This window comes from Rattus norvegicus, chromosome X (genome assembly GCF_021556685.1).
Source record: "Rattus norvegicus strain SHRSP/BbbUtx chromosome X, alternate assembly SHRSP_T2T, whole genome shotgun sequence".
NCBI lineage: Eukaryota > Metazoa > Chordata > Mammalia > Rodentia > Muridae > Rattus > Rattus norvegicus.
The window spans coordinates 8,665,978-8,683,786 of NC_141554.1; the positions used below are offsets into that span (position 1 = coordinate 8,665,978).

The 17,809-nt window shown below is 40.8% G+C and overlaps 1 protein-coding gene across 4 annotated transcripts in view; it reads left to right on the forward strand.

Moving 5' to 3' along the window:
* Slc9a7 (solute carrier family 9 member A7) overlaps nt 1–17,809 on the forward strand; it is a 180,668-nt gene that overhangs the window by 99,834 nt on the left and 63,025 nt on the right. For all 4 annotated transcript variants that reach the window (NM_001401002.1, XM_087599840.1, XM_087599842.1 and 1 more), the window contains exons 6-12: nt 9,408–9,513; nt 10,467–10,608; nt 12,933–13,038; nt 13,269–13,357; nt 13,460–13,573; nt 15,723–15,834; nt 16,490–16,643. In NM_001401002.1, coding sequence (NP_001387931.1) covers nt 9,408–9,513; nt 10,467–10,608; nt 12,933–13,038; nt 13,269–13,357; nt 13,460–13,573; nt 15,723–15,834; nt 16,490–16,643 — 823 coding nt within the window. The remainder of the gene's footprint in view (nt 1–9,407; nt 9,514–10,466; nt 10,609–12,932; nt 13,039–13,268; nt 13,358–13,459; nt 13,574–15,722; nt 15,835–16,489; nt 16,644–17,809) is intronic.

The following is a 17,809-nucleotide window of genomic DNA, read 5'->3' on the forward strand; positions in this document are numbered from 1 at the left end:
TTTGACTTCTTCTTTACCAATCTGTATCCTTTTGATTTCCTTTTGTTGTCTGATTGCTCTGGCTAGAACTTCAAGAACTATATTGAATAAGTAGGGAGAGAGTGGACAGCCTTGTTTAGTCCCTGATTTTAGTGGGATTGCTTCAAGTTCCTCTCCATTTAGTTTAATGTTAGCAACTGGTTTGCTGTATATGGCTTTTACTATGTTTAGGTATGGGCCTTGAATTCCTATTCTTTCCAGGACTTTTATCATGAAGGGGTGTTGAATTTTGTCAAATGCTTTCTCAGCATCTAATGAAATGATCATGTGGTGTTGTTCTTTCAGTTTGTTTATATAATGGATCACGTTGATGGTTTTCCGTATATTAAACCATCCCTGCATGCCTGGGATGAAGCCTACGTGATCATGTTGGATGATTGTTTTGATGTGCTCTTGGATTCGGTTTGCCAGAATTTTATTGAGTATTTTTGCATCGATATTCATAAGGGAAATTGGTCTGAAGTTCTCTTTCTTTGTTGGGTCTTTCTGTGGTTTAGGTATAAGAGTAATTGTGGCTTCATAGAAGGAATTCGGGAGTGATCCATCTGTTTCAATTTTGTGGAATAGTTTGGATAGTATAGGTATGAGGTCTTCTATGAAGTTCTGATAGAATTCTGCACTAAACCCGTCTGGACCTGGGCTCTTTTTGGTTGGGAGACTTTAATGACTGCTTCTATTTCCTTAGGAGTTATGGGGTTGCTTAACTGGTTTATCTGTTCCTGATTTAACTTCGGTTCCTGGTATCTGTCTAGGAAATTGTCCAAATTGAGTATTTCTTATTTACATTCCAAATGTTATTCCCATTTCCGGTTTCCGCCATCATCTCCTAACCCCTCCCCCTCCCATTCTATATAGGTGTTCCTCTCCCAATACCTCCCCCGTTACCACCCTCCCCTCAAGAATCCCGTTCACTGGGGGTTCAGCCTTGGCAGGACCAAGGGCTTCCCCTTCCACTGGTGCCCTTCCTAGTCTATTCATTGCTACCTATGAGGTTGGAGCCCAGGGTCAGTCCATGTATAGTCTTTGGGTAGTGGCTTAATCCCTGGAAGTTCTGGTTGTTTGGCATTGTTGTTCATATGGGGTCTCGAGCCCCTTCAGGCTCTTTCAGTCCTTTCTCTGATTCCTTCAACGGGGGTCCCATTCTCAGTTCAGTTTAATGATGGCATTCGCCTATGTATTTGCTGTATTCTGGCTGTTTCTCTCAGGAGATATCTACATCCGGTTCCTGTCAACCTATACTTCTTTGCTTCCTCCATCTTATCTAGTTTGGTGGCAGTATATGTGGGGCAGGCTCTGAATGGGCATTCCTGCAGCCTCTGTTCTAAACTTTGCCTCCCTATTCCCTCCCAAGGGTATTCTTGTTCCCCTTTTAAAGAAGGAGTGAAGCATCCACATTTTGGTCATCATCCTTGAGTTTCATGTGTTCTGTGCATGTAGGGTAATTTGAGCATTTTGGCCAATATCCACTTATCAATGAGTGCATACCATGTGTGTTTTTCTGTGATTGGGTTACCTCACTCAGGATGGTATTTTCCAGTTGCATCCATTTGCCTATGAATTTCATAAAGTCATTGTTTTTGATAGCTGAGTAGTATTCCATTGTGTAGATGTACCACATTTTCTGTATCCATTCCTCTGTTGAAGGGCATCTGTGTTCTTCCCAGCTTCTTGCTATTATAAATAAGACTGCTATGATCATAGTGGAGCACGTGTCTTTGTTGTATGTTGGAGCATCTTTTGGGTATATGCCCAAGAGTGGTATAGCTGGGTTCTCAGGTAGTGCAATGTCCAATTTTCTGAGGAACCTCCAGACTGATTTCCAGAATGGTTGTGCCAGTCTGCAGTCCCACCAACAATGGAGGAGTGTTCCTCTTTCTCCACATCCTCATCGTCGGAGGTTTTTTTATCTTAGACATTCTGACTGGTGTGAGGTAGAATCTCGGGGTTGTTTTTATTTGCATTTCCATTATGACTAAAGATGTTGAACATTTCTTTAGGTGCTTCTCAGACATTTGATATTCTTCAGCTGTGAATTCTTTGTTTAGCTCTGAACCTTATTTTATTTATTTATTCATTTTATGTTTTTTTATTTTTTTATTAGGTATATTTCTTTACATACATTTCAAATGTTATTCCTCTTCCCAGTTTCCTTTCCATAAGCCCCCATTCCCTCACCTCCCCCTCTCCCACACGGGTACATTCCCCCCCATACACTCCCCTTACTTCCCCCCATATTCCCTTGCACTGGGGGTCCAACCTTGGCAGGACCAAGGGCTTCCCCTTCCACTGGTGCCCCAACAAGGATATTCTCTGCTGCATATGCAGTTGAAGCCCTGAGTCAGTCCATGTATAGTCTTTCAGTAGTGGTTTAGTTCCTGGAAGCTCTGGTTGGTTGGCATTGTTTTTCTTATGGAGTTGCAAGCTCCTTCAACTCTTTTAATACTTCCTCTAATTCCCCCCAGAGGGTTCTGTTCTCAGTTCAGTGGTTTGCTGGTAGCACTGACCTATGTATTAGACATGCTCTGGTTGTGTCTCTTGGGAGAGATCTATATCTGGTCCCTTTCAGCATGCATTTTCTAGCTTCATCAAACTTATCTAGTTTTGGTGGCTAAATATATGGGCCATATGTGGAGCAGGCTCTAAATGGCCATTCCTTCAGTCGTTCCTCTAAATTTTGCTTCCATATTCCCTCCTAGGGATATTTTTCCCCTTTTAAGAAGGAGTGAGAGCATCCATCCACATTTTGGTCTTCCTTCTTCTTGAACTTCCTGTGGTCTGTGAACTGTATCTTGGGTAATTCGAGCTTTTTGGCTAATATCCACTTATCAATGGGTGCATACCAAGTGTGTCTTTATGTGATTGGGTTACCTCACTCAGGATGATATTTTCCAGTTCCCTCAATTTGCCTACGAATTTCATAAAGTCATTGTTTTTGATAGCTGAGTAATATTCCATTGTGTAGATGTACCACATTTTCTGTATCCATTCCTCTGTTGAAGGGTGTCCGGGTTCTTTCAAGTTTCTGGCTATTATAAATAAGGCTGCTATGAACATAGTGGAGCATGTGTCTTTGTTATATGTTGGAGCGTCTTTTGGGTACATGCCCAGAAGTGGTTATAACTGAGTCCTTAGGTAGTTCAATGTCCAATTTTCTGAGGAACCTCCAGACTGATTTCCAGAATGGTTGTACCAGTCTGCAATCCCACCAACAATGGAGGAGTGTTCCTCTTTCTCCACATCCTTGCCAGCATCTGCTGTCGCCTGGATTTTTTTTTTATCTTCGCCATTCTGACTGGTGTGAGGTGGAATCTCAGGGTTGTTTTGATTTGCATTTCCCTGATGACTAAGGATGTTGAGGCATTCATGTTGACAGAAGCTGATACACTTCAAACAAGATCTTAAAACCCCCTTTTATTATAATTATTTCCATAATGGCATCACCTCTTGTGGTTGCTCTGATGTAATTGAAAGTACTCAAGCAAGTACAATCTGATGTTTTTGTGCATGTTAATTTTAATCTATATCCTAGGGGTAGCTAGGTTACATTTAAAATTCTCTAATTGAAGATTTTCATTGCAGGGATTATTAACTCTCCACAGACTCTAATCAGAAATCAACATTCCCAAAGTAGTTGGTATAAGTCTTCAAGTATTTTAATCGCATATTAATATTACAGACTTTGTTAATTAGTCTAATAGATGTTAGAAATGATCTTTCATTGGTGATATGAGTAATATCCAAGTAATATGCATTAGGAAAACATATTTTCTAGCAATTAGTGACCTTGCACACTAGGGGAATAAGAATCCAGGGAGGCCAATAGCCTATATATAGACTTTTAGAATATTCCTCTGGAACAAAGGTTCCAGAATGAAAAAAAAAATGTCTGGTTTTCAATGGCTTATGCTCTAAGATCAAGAATCGACAAATGGGACCTCATAAAACTACAATGCTTCTGTAAGGCAAAAGACACTGTCATTAGGACAAAATGGTAACCAACAGATTGGGAAAAAATCTTTACCAACCCTAAATCTGATAGACGGCTAATATCCAAAATATAAAAAGAACTCAAGAAGTTAGAATCCATAGAGCCAAATAACCCTATTAGGAATGAGGTACAGAGCTAAACAAAATAATCTCCACTGAGGATTATCAAATGACCAAAAAGCACATAAAGAAATGAGCCTCATTTTTTTAATAGGGTTATTTGTCTTCCTGCAGTCTAACGTCATGAGTTTTTTGTGAGGTAACCCAATCACAGAAAAACACACTTGATATGCACTCATTAATAAGTGGATATTGCCCAAAACCTCGAATTACCCAAATTGCAATCCACAGACCACAGGAAGCCTGCCCCACATGTGGTGGAGACACAACCAGAGCATGTCAAAGACAGAAGCGAATGCTAGCAGCAAATCATTGACCTGAGCACAGCATCCCCGTTGGAGGAGTTAGAAAAAGGATTGAAAGAGCTGAGGGATTTGGCACCCCCTTAAAAACAACAATGCCAACCAACCAGAGCTCCCAAAGGACTAAACCACTACCCAAAGACTGTACATGGACTGACCCATTGCCCCAGCTGCATATGTAGCAGAGGATGGCCTTGTTAGGGCACCAGTAGGAGGGGCAGTCCTTGGTCTTGCCCAGTGCAGGGGAATGTCAGAGTTGGGACAGTAAGGGGGGTGGATGGGGTAGATGGTGGAGGGGTAAGGGATGAGGGCTTATGGACAGGAAACCAGGAAAGGGAATAACATTTGAAATGTAAATAAATCTATCTAATAAAAAATTTTTCAAAAAAAGAAAGAAAAAAGGGGAAAAACAAATAAAGTAAATAATAATATTCCAGCAGGAACAGTGAGGCTTGGATACATGAACAGCACCTCTGCAGAGGAAAAGAGGTGTGCTGATCATTTTGACTGTTATGAAATGCAGAAATTTCTCCCCATTATATATACACTAAAGTAAGGGTTCCCACTGGGAATTAATGTCATTAACAGATATGATGATATGTAGCTAAACTCTGTTGCTTTATGGATTCTTCTATTTCCCACTCTTTATCTACTTCCTCTCCCTGTTTCACCCCCTATCACTAGATAGGAGGGAAACAAGGATAGAGGGGAGAGAGATACCTCTGAATCTAATGTCTTTCTTCTTGTTTCTTCTTTGCTTGTAGATGGTCTTTGCTACTTTGTGGATTCTTTTATTCCATGCCTTATCCCCCCCAGTTTCACCCCTATCATTAGATAGAGAAAGGATAGAGGGGAGAGAGAGAGAGAGAGAGAGAGAGAGAGAGAGAGAGAGAGAGAGAGAAAGAGAGAGAGAGAGAAAGAGAGAGATATGTCTCATAATCAAATTTCTTTCTTCTTGTTTCTTCTCTGAGCACAACTAACAAACTGCAACCACCCCCTGAATAACCACCAACCATCAACCTTAGCCTATTGGGGGTCTAGTATTTATATACCCTCTGAAAAGTTCCAGAATTCCAAATGCCACATAATCACAGAAACAATGGCAAAACCATGCATACCTCTCCTAGAGCATGAGGCAAATCATAGTTGGCTGCTATGAACAGTCTCAAGCAGCCACATATCCCCACACTTGGGATTAAAATGAAAACATAATATTTCTGTATTTTTATAAAGAAACCAGTATTCCAGAATTGTCACTACAGCAACATTTAAAACTGAGAGGGACTTTCAATGTTCAAATGTTATGTAGACCAGGTTGACCTCTAACCCACAGATGTCCACCCTCCCCTGCCTCTTAAGTACTGGGATTAAAGGCATGCAACACTACATACAACTAATAAAATTTTTTAAAAGAAATCCCCAGAAAATGTCAGTGGAGGAGGGATTGACTTATCCCCCAAAGAAGAACTTGTAGGACTATTGACTTTGATTGACATTAAAAGAAGAGGACAGGGCTGGAGAGATGGCTCAGTGGTTAAGAGCACTGATTGCTCTTCCACAGGTCCTGAGTTCAATTCCCAGCAACCACATGGAGGCTCACAACCATCTTAATGGGATCTGATGCCCTCTTCTGGTGTGTCAAAACAGCAATAGTGTACTCACATACATAAAATAAATTAGAAAAAAAGAAGAGGACAGATTAAATTCTAGTTGATGGGATGGGATAAATGATGTTAGTGGATCTCAGAAAGTATTGGGGAAGTTGATATATTTAACAGTTTTAGGTACAAACAGATTTATTAGTTGTTTGTAGTTGCTGTGATAAAGTTCCATGGCCAAAGGTAATATAAGGTAGACAGAGTTTATTTTAGTGTACAAGGTTGTAGATTAATAGTGTCCATTAAGAATGGGGAATGCATAGCAGAGTAGCAGGAGCAGGAAGCTGTATAATTACATTTTCTTTCACATTTTTATTTATACACAGGAAGTGGGTAGAATAGGGAGAGGGAGAAGCAGACAATGGAAGTGAGACAAGCCTGTAAACCCTCAAAGCTTGCTGCCCTCAGTGACATACTTCTTTCAGCAAGGTTCCGTCTCCTAAGGGTACCATAGCCTTCCCCAAACAGCACCACCAGCTCACTAAGAAGTATTTAAATACATGAGCCTATGGAGGACATTCTCATTTAAAGTGCTGCCCAGAAAAAGGAGCCCACACACTACCCATGACACACCTTAGTTAAATATAAGCAACACAATCAAGTTGAGGTTGAACAACATGTAAACATAACTAAAAATTGACCAAGCCAGCTCAGTAAGTCAACAGGTTCTCCAGGGCAGGAGTGAGGATTGAAAACAAAACAAAACAAAACAAAACAAAACAAAACAAAACAAAACACCAATTAGACAACATTTAACATGACTCCAGCCAGTTCTGAGGCTGAAACAGATATTTTATTTTCCAATCTGCTTTTATACCACTTTAATTACATGCAGAATGATAAGATCAGGGTCAAGGAACAAGCAAGATCCTGTAAATACCTTTCTTGGGGCTATTCAGGATGACCAGGACAGAAGGACTGCCACATATGCTTCTGCTAAGCCTTCTCTGAGCATTAACTCAAATGCACATGTTCTTAATCAAGGCCTATTTCCTGAGTCCAGGCCCAAAGTCAGATTCCTGCTCTGAGCTTATTTCTTTTGTCCTGGTAATGTCAAATTCCCACCAAGTGTCTAGAAGCAAGTGACCCCAAAAGGCTCTCTACAAAAAATGAAGTTACCTCCTTGGATATGAAAGCTATGATAATGAGGTCAGACTAGGAAAATGGGGCCCTTTCAAGGGACCAGATTGCAAAAGATGCTAAGGGAAATTAAGAAAGTAATAGACAGCCTGGTGTGGTAGTACATGCTCTTATTCCAGCTCTTGGGAGACAGGTGCAGGTAGCCAGGTCTACATAGGGCAGGTAGTGGTGGCACCTTTAATCCTAGCACTCAGGAGGCAGAGACAGTCAGATCTCTGTGAGTTTGAGGCCAGGCCTGTCTACAGAGTGAGTTCCAGGACAGCCATTCCTGTTATACAAAAACAAACAAACAAACAAACAAAAAACCAAAACCAAACAAACAAAACACCCCCAACGATTAAAAAAGCAAAGCACTGTCTGAAAAGACAAAAGCAAACAAACAAGCAAATAAAAAATGATTGATAGGCATTACAAAAGAACTATATGTCCCAGGCCTAGAAGATTGTCACACCAGAGAACTAAATCACGAGGCCCATTAGAAAAGCTCACAGAAGGGGATGGAGGGGAAGCCTGGCAGGGGGAAGGAGATATTTTTTAAAGTTCATTTTCTTTAAAATGTGCAGGATAAAATGATAGTGTTAGAGGATGTGTATTTGGGAGACTAAGCTATAAAGAAAGAGAAAAAAAATCATACAGTGGTTATTTTGATTGAAAGGGGGCTGGCAAATTCTTGAATTATTTGTTGGTAAGAAATTTGACTTGCTTTTACTTACTAAATGAAGCATTTGGTTTGGCGTTCTAATTCTGTAAGTAGTGGTGCTTTTAGCTACATAGAGCTGAGAAACATGGCTGATGCTGGCTTAAACAAAAATAGATGTTTACCTTGAATCTTACCAGTGGCCTGGTACCACAACTTCTGTCCCAGCCGGGCATCTAGGCCCTTCATGTTTCTATCATACTCCTTTGAGTTTCAGTGGTACCTTCATTGACTTGTGGAGGTAAACTGGATGCTTGTGCCTGGCCTTCTTCTCTGTCCTCTTCCGCTGATGGAGGCCAGGGATATGGGTAACTGTCTTGAGGTACACAGGTCAGCTCCCATAGGAAAGCCATTATCTGGTCTCAAAACAACAGTAAAACACCAGCAGTAAGTCACAGTGTGTATGCTCTGGGAGTACGTGGAGGTAAACCCTTTCACGGGCCCATCAGGTCAAAAGTGATTTCATAATAACATCAATACTTTATCTGTCTTTTTAGTCTCTTTTTACTGAGTGTACAGTGGGGTTTTCTAAAGGCTATGCAAGAATATGGTATTATCTGACCCTTAGATAAAGATACAACTATGAGAAGCATCTGCCTTCTGTTAATCTAACAGTTGGAAGGGATTTATAAAAATGTAGAACCATGCCTTCTTTTCGGGTTTTTATTTTATAAAGTATGTTTTTTATTAAAGTATTTCATGTTAGTGCATAAAAGGCAATTGTTCTTTTAAATACACAGATACTTATTTTTCTGCTTTAGTCAATAAAATAAATATCACCACTGGGAATGTAGGTTTTAGAATATAAAGGAGTTTAGAGGTTAAAAGTTGGAGAACTATTGATCCAGAGAATAGTTGATTCTTGAATGCTACAGAAATATAAAAACTGAGAGAAGTGTAATTACAGACTGGGCATGGTGGTACATGTCTGTAATCCCAACAATCAAGGGAGTGAGGCAGGAGGATTGTGAGTTCCAGGCCAACCTGGGCTATATAAGAGACCCTTTCTTAGTTCTTTATCTGTTAGCCAGCATAATTACAGCTAATCTGCATGGACAAAGCCTTAATCACAGTCTTCTCTGTTCCCTGACTTGATGCTGGGTTTTTACAAACATAGGGGTCAAAAAAATAGGATTTCTGTCTTTAAACATTTGCCAGCCCACTAAAGGAGACAAATCATATAAGTGCCCCCTCACTTCTATATAAGGTGTTTTTGATGTATGGAGGGACTAGGGTAGGCAGCAGGGTACTCAGGTACAGGGATTGTCTGACTCAATGACCACATCAAACCTCATCTAGGTTTACCATTTCCCCTCCCATCAGGCAAATCATGTGTCTGACTCATTTGCTGACTACCAAGTCACCTTGCCCCACTTAATATATAAAATAGTCTCTATAAATCTGGATCAGTGGTTTAAGAGCAGAAATCAAAACTAATTTCTGTGCTTTGGGTGTACATTTCAGTGACTGTGCTAGCAATCTTTAATGAACTGCATGCAGATGTGGATCTCTATGCTCTTCTGTTCGGAGAGAGTGTCCTGAATGATGCAGTTGCCATTGTACTATCCTCGTAAGTAACTTTTTCTGTGGAGGAAGGGGCAGGGTAAAGTTTCTAGCTCTGTCCCTCAGCAGCATTTAGGATGCTGATGCCAGCATAGCATGGCAGCTGCAGCTTAAATTAAAAGCATTTTCTCTGGACAGTGCTTTGCAAACTATATGTTTATTGATATTTTCAGTCCCAGGGAGCCTCTTTATCCTCCAGGGATGCAGCTTAAGTCTGCCAGTGAATGTTTGAAGTCAGGGAAGATACTGAGTCCTGTTTATGATATTCCCACATATACATGCATACATACAAACAAATATGTACCTATGATAAAGTTCAGCACATGAATTAGACAAGTGGAAGGTTAGCAATAACTAGTAATAAAATAGAAAATTATAATAATGTGTTTTAATTTTTAAAAGTTATGCTTAATTATATTTTTCTTCTTTTTACTTACATGTAACACTTTATGGATTCTCTTTGGCAGGTCCAGAATTTCAACACCACTATTCTTTCTCCTTGGAAACATTATCAAATAAAATAAAGGTTGTTTGAGCATACGTGCTGCAGTTTGATAACCTCAATGCATTGTTTCTAAGAGACTAATAGTCAAGTTGCATATACCATGTGGATATATTAGACAGAGTCTAATTTATGTCATGGGCAGATTCAGTCAGATAGTTTGAGGTTTATCATGCTATTGAGAAGAATATAGAATTTAGAACTTATAGTTTATTTCTGGAATTTCCTACTTGATATTCTTAGACTGAGGTGACCTTAGGTAATTAGAACCGTGGAAACTAAAATAGTGAAGGAGGGTGGGAACTGCTCAGTGTACCATGGTGTAAAACCAGTGTGGTCTTAAAAAATCATCTCTCTCTCTCTCTCTCTCTCTCTCTCTCTCTCTCTCTCTCTCTCTCTCTCTCTCCCTCTCTCCCTCCCTCCCTCCCTCCTTCCCTCCCTCCCTCCCTCCTCTGCAGGTCTATTGTTGCTTACCAACCAGCAGGACTAAACACTCACGCGTTTGATGCTGCTGCCTTTTTTAAATCAGTTGGCATTTTCCTAGGTATATTTAGTGGCTCTTTTACCATGGGAGCTGTAACTGGTGTTGTTACTGCTCTAATATCCTTTTGAAAAAGTATGTTTTGGTCCCTGCCTTGCTACACACATATATTAGGTTTGCAAAGAGAAAGTTCTCAGTTCCTGCTTTCAGATAAGAATCTTTGATGATTCTGTTGAGCTGTGGTACCACCTCAGATGGGTCATGCACAGTGAGCCTCTAAGTAAGAATCTGAGACAAACTGTGGGAAATTGGACTCTATGAGTTACAAAAAAGAGGTAGTGAAATAAGGGAGGAGTTTTGGGTGCATATGGTCAAAGTACATTGTTGGCATGTATGAAATTGTTAGAGAATAAGTAAAACAAATTCTGTCTGAAGAGAATGTAAGGAAGGAAGGAAAATACAATCAAGGAAATATAGAATATATCAAATAAAATTTTAAAGATGGGGAATTTAACTCTCTACTTTGTCCTTACCTCTGCTGCTTCTCCCCTTTTTAATAGCCCAGTTGAGATAGGGGATGTAACTGTAGGGGATGAAGAAATTGAGGAACCCAGACGAGGCTTGTAAATCAGTGGCCACTGGTTGGACAGCACTTTAGTTTTGGGATCCTGGTGCTATTTGCTGTTCAGGTGGCCATAACTAGCCTGGAGCCATTGGTGGGAATTACTGGACTTCCTACTGTGTGGTCCATTGGGAAAGGATGGTATAATATTTAGTTTCAAACAAGCAAACAAAAAGAGAAAAACATGGAAAGAGCTGGTAGTCCCTTTACATATGTGCTGAGTCCTCTATCACAGTGCCCTCTTTGATTGGCATTACTAATGAGTGTAATACACACATCCATTTTACATGTAGCCAGTATAGATAATGTGGAATAGTTATTAGTGAACTTCCACTTATTTAGTTTTTGTCCTAGTCTTTGAGATATGTGTCTTTTTCTCTTTGTAAAATCTCAGCTATGCCTAACTAACTACATTTTAACTGTTGAGAAACCATAAGTAGCCAGTGGTTACTATGTCAGATAGCACAAATTAAGACAGGTTTCTTTATAGACCTGGTACTGAGGGTTTAATTGCTTAGTGAATGTTTTTGTGACTTGGTTTTATGTTGATGGTGTACTGCATGGCAGTAGGAGGAGGAAGATCCCTGTTGTTCTTAAAGTAGAGCCCAGCACCTCGTTGCCATCTCAGAGGTTACAGCTTTCTTCTCTTTTGTCCCATACATGGATCAGGCCTTAATGATCCATGGAGATCAGAGCCTGAAGAGCCTGTCTTCCCAGGCCTGCCAAAGGCCTTCTCAGCTCTAAGAGAACTAACCTGTCAAGTCAAACCTGGAGCAAGAAATTTATTCATAGAATTATAGTAATTCATATACTATACAACCCACCCATTTAAAGTACACAATTGCATTTCTCTGAGTTCCTTATGTTGTTAATTTAAAAAAACATAATATATAATAAAAATGGCCTCAGTACACAATTTAAAGTTATTAAGTACAAGAGCCAGTAAGATGGCTTAATAGGTATGGGCTTTTGCCACCAAGCCTAATGACTTGAGCTTGATCCTTGGAGTCCATGTGATGAAGGAAAACTACTTCCTATAAGATATCCACTTACCTTTACATGCTTGCTTAGTAAGCACATGTGTATCACACGTACACATGCACACATGTGAACCATTTCCCACTATTAAATGCATTCATTGTGTTGTCTAGCCATTCCTGCTATCTGTTTCCAGAATGCAGTTTCTCATCTCAGACATACCCCTTGTGACAATTTAACAGGAACTCTACACTTTGGCTCTGGCCCCAGTAACCTGTATTCTACTGGAAGATTTCTTTAATTTGTGTGGTGGTGGAGTGATCAAATATAGGACCTCTAACGTGATAGTCAAGTGATTACCATTCGGCTACAGTACCAGTCCCTGGAAAGATTAATTTTTAATTTATGTTATTTGAAAATTGAGCCAGGTGTGGTTGTGTTACCTTTAATCCCAGCACTTGGGAGGTAGAAGCCAGTGGATCTCTGTTAGTTGAAGGCCAACCTGATATGCACAGTGAGTTTCAGCCCGGTCAAGGCTACATAGAGAAACCCTGTCTCAGAAAAGAAGGAAGGAAATAAATATAAGTAAATATATAAATAAATACACATGTACATATATATGTGATCAGGGACAGGTGGCCCAGCGGTGGAGTAGCAGCCTAGCATGTTCTGAGCTCTTAAGTTCCATCCCAACATTGTAACATTTTAAAAAAGAGAGAAGACCCTCAAAGGAGGTATAGGGAATGACTGGCCCTCAGAGAAGGGGCTCAGGCTAAAAGGATGGGGATCTTAAGTGTCCCTGCTGCCACTGCTCAGAGCTGTTGTCCTTAACCTTGTGCTGACGTGACCAAGTTTACTAAGCTGCACTGCTTCCCCCTGCTGGAGACAGCACTTTTTTTCCTGATGTCCTGGAGCACATTTCTCCTGGCTGAAGCCTGTGGGTTTACAGGTAGGTTAGCTGCTGGGCTGTGGCAGGGCCTGTAAGAGAGGGAGGGAGAGAGGAAGAGGGGGAGGAACAGATGAAAGGAGGTAGGGAGGAAGGGAGGGAGGGAGAGAGGGAATTAGGAGGGAAAGAGGTTGGGAGTTATGCAAGGCTCACATGCCATAAATTTTCATGTCAGTAGATTTTTTTCCCTTGTCTCTTCATTCCCACTGATTTTTAGAAACTTTTTTTGACAGGTGTTGTAGCTGTCCTTTTCTGTGGGATTACACAAGCTCACTACACATATAACAACCTGTCAGTAGAGTCTCGAAGTCGAAGCAAGCAGGTAAGACTGGCCCTTGAGTCTGCTGGACTGCCAGGTAGCTGGACAGGAGGAATGCAGCCAGGAGTGCAGTGTTCACAGCCTCCCCTTCCCTTCTCCATGCAGCTTTTTGAGGTGTTACACTTCCTGGCTGAGAACTTCATCTTCTCCTACATGGGCCTGGCTCTGTTCACCTTCCAGAAGCACGTTTTCAGCCCCATTTTCATCATCGGAGCTTTTGTATCCTTTTTCTATTCCACATTGTAGACAGAAGTGACCTCTGCTGGGAAAGGCTTGCAATCACTAAGAGGATTACTGACTCTGATTTGAATGGGTCACTGAGTCAGTTCTAGTTCAGTATATTTGCAGTTGAGCAGGGGGTGGGGGATGGGGAACTTCCTAAAGCTGAATATATTTGATTTCAAGGCCTAGCTTTTTTTCTGGCATTTTCTGTTTTAAGCTAGTGTTTGCTGGGCAATCATTTGTTTTGTAGAGCTCTGTCCTGATTAGATCTAAAAGTCAATAACCATGTCAGTCCCCAGAATTACTGTCATGTCAACTGTAACAGAGTCAGTTCCCTGATTCAAGTGACTAGAAGGCTCCACTCGTCTTGCTCTCAGCTGCGGATTCTAGCTTCCGTAGCCCTAGCCCATGTTGCCCTTGTGTATGTGTAGACAGTGACCAGGCTTTCAGCTAAGCTGTCTTGCTCCTTAGATTATGCTGGGAGAGACTTCTTTGTTTTTCTAGAACAGGAAGGGAGGTTTGGAAGGAGGAAGAGAGAAGGAAAAAAGAACGGATAAAAAACTGATAAGATTGGAAGACAGGAAGAAGGAAGAAGAAAGAATAGAGAGGAGAAGAAAAGATAAAATAAAACACCTAGTTCTTTGACTTCAACCCTTGGGATTGTAGTGTTTGGAAAGTGGGACACTTTGGGTGCTTGGGTTAGAGAGGGGGGATGTAGTACCCAGCAGTGGCTCAGCAGCTGAGGGCTTTGCTCACGTGGTCTTAGATACTATTGTACTATTGCCACTGGTGTAACTTTTCTGGGGCTGGATTTTTAAGATCTGTTCCTATTGCATTTTTTTCCTTTTCAAGGCCTCATGGGAATCCTTAACTCTTTTAAAAGAATGTTTTCTCTTCCAGGATTTTGGTTTCATATGCAAGAGTGTAGTAGGGCTGCCCCTCCTTAGCTGCTAGATAGTGACAGTCTAGAATCCTAGTTAGGATCTCACTGAGTGGCTTCACACATTCAGGAAGAAACAGCTTAATTTCCGAGGGATTAGTTTTTCTTCACTAAGACTTGGCATGTTGCTCTGATTTGTATTTCCTGTATGGCATCCTGGAAGAGATAGTGGGAGGAGGGCCTTGTTTACAGATCAGGGCCTGTTGGCTGGGTTAGCCATATCCTCTGGGAATCCGAAAAGGCTCTGACCATTTGAGGATTTTTCCTTCTCCTCTGAGCTAGAATGTGCTTTACAAGCATTACCCATTTCCTTTTGTTAAAAACAAAATCAAACAAGGAAAGGAAGAAAGAAAAAACAAAGAGGCAGAAAAACACTTTACACTTTACCCTGGAGGAAGAAGATAGATTGGCCCTGGCTTCTGTCTGAAACAGCTGTGGTTCCTGCAGCTGGTGCATTGGTGGACGGAAGCTCTCTGTTTGCTGGCTCCTGCCTGAGTTTCCTTCTCTGACCAGGGGATTGTACAGCTCTCTCTGTTGGGTGCTGTTTAAACTTGGCAAGGAAAAAATGACCGGTTTCCCTGAATTCTTTGCTTTTCACAGTAGAACTCCTTTTTCCTATTCATCCTTTTCTATGTTTTCACTCCCAAAGGGCAGTAATGCTACATAGGCAGAGAACTCTCTCTGTGTTAATTTGTATGAGTGAATGTCTCTTTGTGGTAAGAATACCAGTTTCCTCACTTTGAATTTTCCGGTGCTCCCTGGGCCTTGAACCCTGATATTTACTTGCAAATGAAGCTCGTTGCTTCTTTCCTAGCAAACTTCCTACAGTTCCAATCTAGACTTACTTTTCCCTTGTCATTCTCTTTCCAATAGAGCCCAGCATAGTATGTGCTTAGTTTACTCTGTGCTCCTGCTATGATACTTTAGATCATTTCTGGGCTTATTTTTCCAGAAACTAAGGAGTCTGTCAATACCAGTTCAGTTTAGTTCAAAAGTTATGATGTGTTTATAAGCTTGAAATTAATGAACTAAGAAGTGGGAAAGTTGAGCAAATGACTCCCATTTTGTTGCTGAGAGATTGTTTCAGGGGGAATCAAGATATTCTGGCTTCTTTGGGCAGCTGCTAAAATTTTATGGTCAATCAGAGTGCTTTGAAGTGTGCTACTCTGGAAATGTGTTGGCTCCTTAACCTCACCTGGTGGTCAGGTTGCTATCTTCCTGGGTAGGGCTGCACATATCTACCCACTCTCCTTCTTCCTCAACTTGGGCAGAAGGCATAAGATTGGCTGGAATTTTCAACACATGATGATGTTTTCAGGTAAATATATATATATATATATATATGTATATGGTATTATATATATACACATGTATATTATATACCCATGTATATATAAAGAAAGTAAATTTTATTTAGCAAACAGTGATATGATTAAAGTATAATCAACTGGACTTGGTAGCACATATCTGTAATCACACACTAGAAAGGGGGAGGTAAAAGGATCAGGAGTTCAAACATGCTTAGGTAGATATTGAATTTGAGTTCAGCCTGTGCTATATAAGATCCTATCTCAAAATCCTGTTTTAGGTCAACCTGTCTTTTCACTATTCTGTGAGGTACCCCCTTCTTTGCTAAGAAAAATACCACCCTGTTTTCCACAAGTATGCATTTGACATATTCATACTTAGCGAGCATTTCTGTTGACTGGGTGGTATTTAGATAGAAGACTTAGCTTGTTACTATGCATGTTTCTTTTGCTTTTAGCTCATTAGCAAGAGAACCATTTAAATAGTAATTCTAGAATGTGCTGTTTTAAGAAGACCATATGCTAAGGTGATTCTCCCCTGGGTTTGACATCCTAGACCCCAAAGCATGTGGCTAGAGTCTTTACTCCCAAAGGTGGCAATGAATTTTGAGGAGTTGTTGCCATGTCCCCACATCATCTGAAGACCTTTTTGTTTGGTTCCCACAGGCCTGAGAGGAGCGATGGCATTTGCACTGGCCATTCGTGACACAGCATCCTATTCCCGCCAGATGATGTTCACAACCACGCTGCTCATTGTCTTCTTCACTGTGTGGGTCATTGGTGGAGGCACGACACCCATGTTGTCATGGCTCAATATAAGGTCAGTTTGGAACCAAGTCAGTTTTGTGTCTGAAGGTGTCAGTTGTCACTGTTCTTGAGAATGTTCAATGTGCCATGCATGATATACTTGTGAAAGGTTTTCATTCTTTTGGTTTAAGCAATGTGTGTGTTTGGGAGTGTATTCTTTTCATTAAAATTTGGAGTATGTCCAGGGACTAAGCCACTACCTAAAGACTATACATGGACTGACCCTGGACTCTGACCTCATAGGTAGCAATGAATATCCTAGTAAGATCACCAGTGGAAGGGGAAGCCCTTTGTCCTGCCAAGACTGAACCCCCAGTGAACGTGATTGTTGTGGGGAGGGTGGGGAGGGGAACACCCATAAAGAAGGGGAGGGGGAGGGGTTAGGGGGATGTTTGCCCAGAAACTGGGAAAGGGAATAACATTTGAAATGTAAATAAGAAATACTCAAGTTAAAAAATAAAATAAAAAAAATATGTTTAAAAAAATTTGGAGTATGGAGATTTTACAGGATACAAAATGTCATGAAATTCTCAAAGTGAAAAAGTTAAAATAGTACACACAGGAAATTAGGATGAGTTGGCTCTGACCAGGGCAATGACTTTTGTGGAAGAGTTCAAAGTCTTAAAGCTACAGGAAAAGGGAACAGACCTGTAGCCCTGGTGATGTTTCCCTGTCTCTGAGATGGAAGCTGGACCCAGAAGTAGAAGCTCCTTAGCCAGAAATTAAAAGACTCAAGTAGAGGTTTTTCTTTCTTAGGGATTTGTATACCATGCCTCTCCTTGCTTCTGGGCGAAAGAAAGAAGAGATAGTAATTTCTATGTAATCCTCATTTGTCGTAGCCTCGTGACATCTTTTGTGTGTGGTCTGTAGCTTAGAACGATGTTGACCAGAGTTTCCTTTTTTTTCTCTTGACCTCCTGCCTCTACTTCCTAAGCATTGAGATTACATACCCAAATTCAGGAACTTTATTTTATAAAGGGTGTTTGACTTCCCTAACTGTGATCTACAGTACCATATCGTCAAAAGGGCACTGATTTGAAACAGGAGTTCTGAGACCCACAGCCCAACAATGACTGATCTCTGATCCCTTGTGTCTTTGAGCTCCAGTTTTCCTCAATGAAACGAAGCCTTATGCTTAGAGTACTTCCAGGGTCCTCCATATCCAAGTGTTAAACTCTG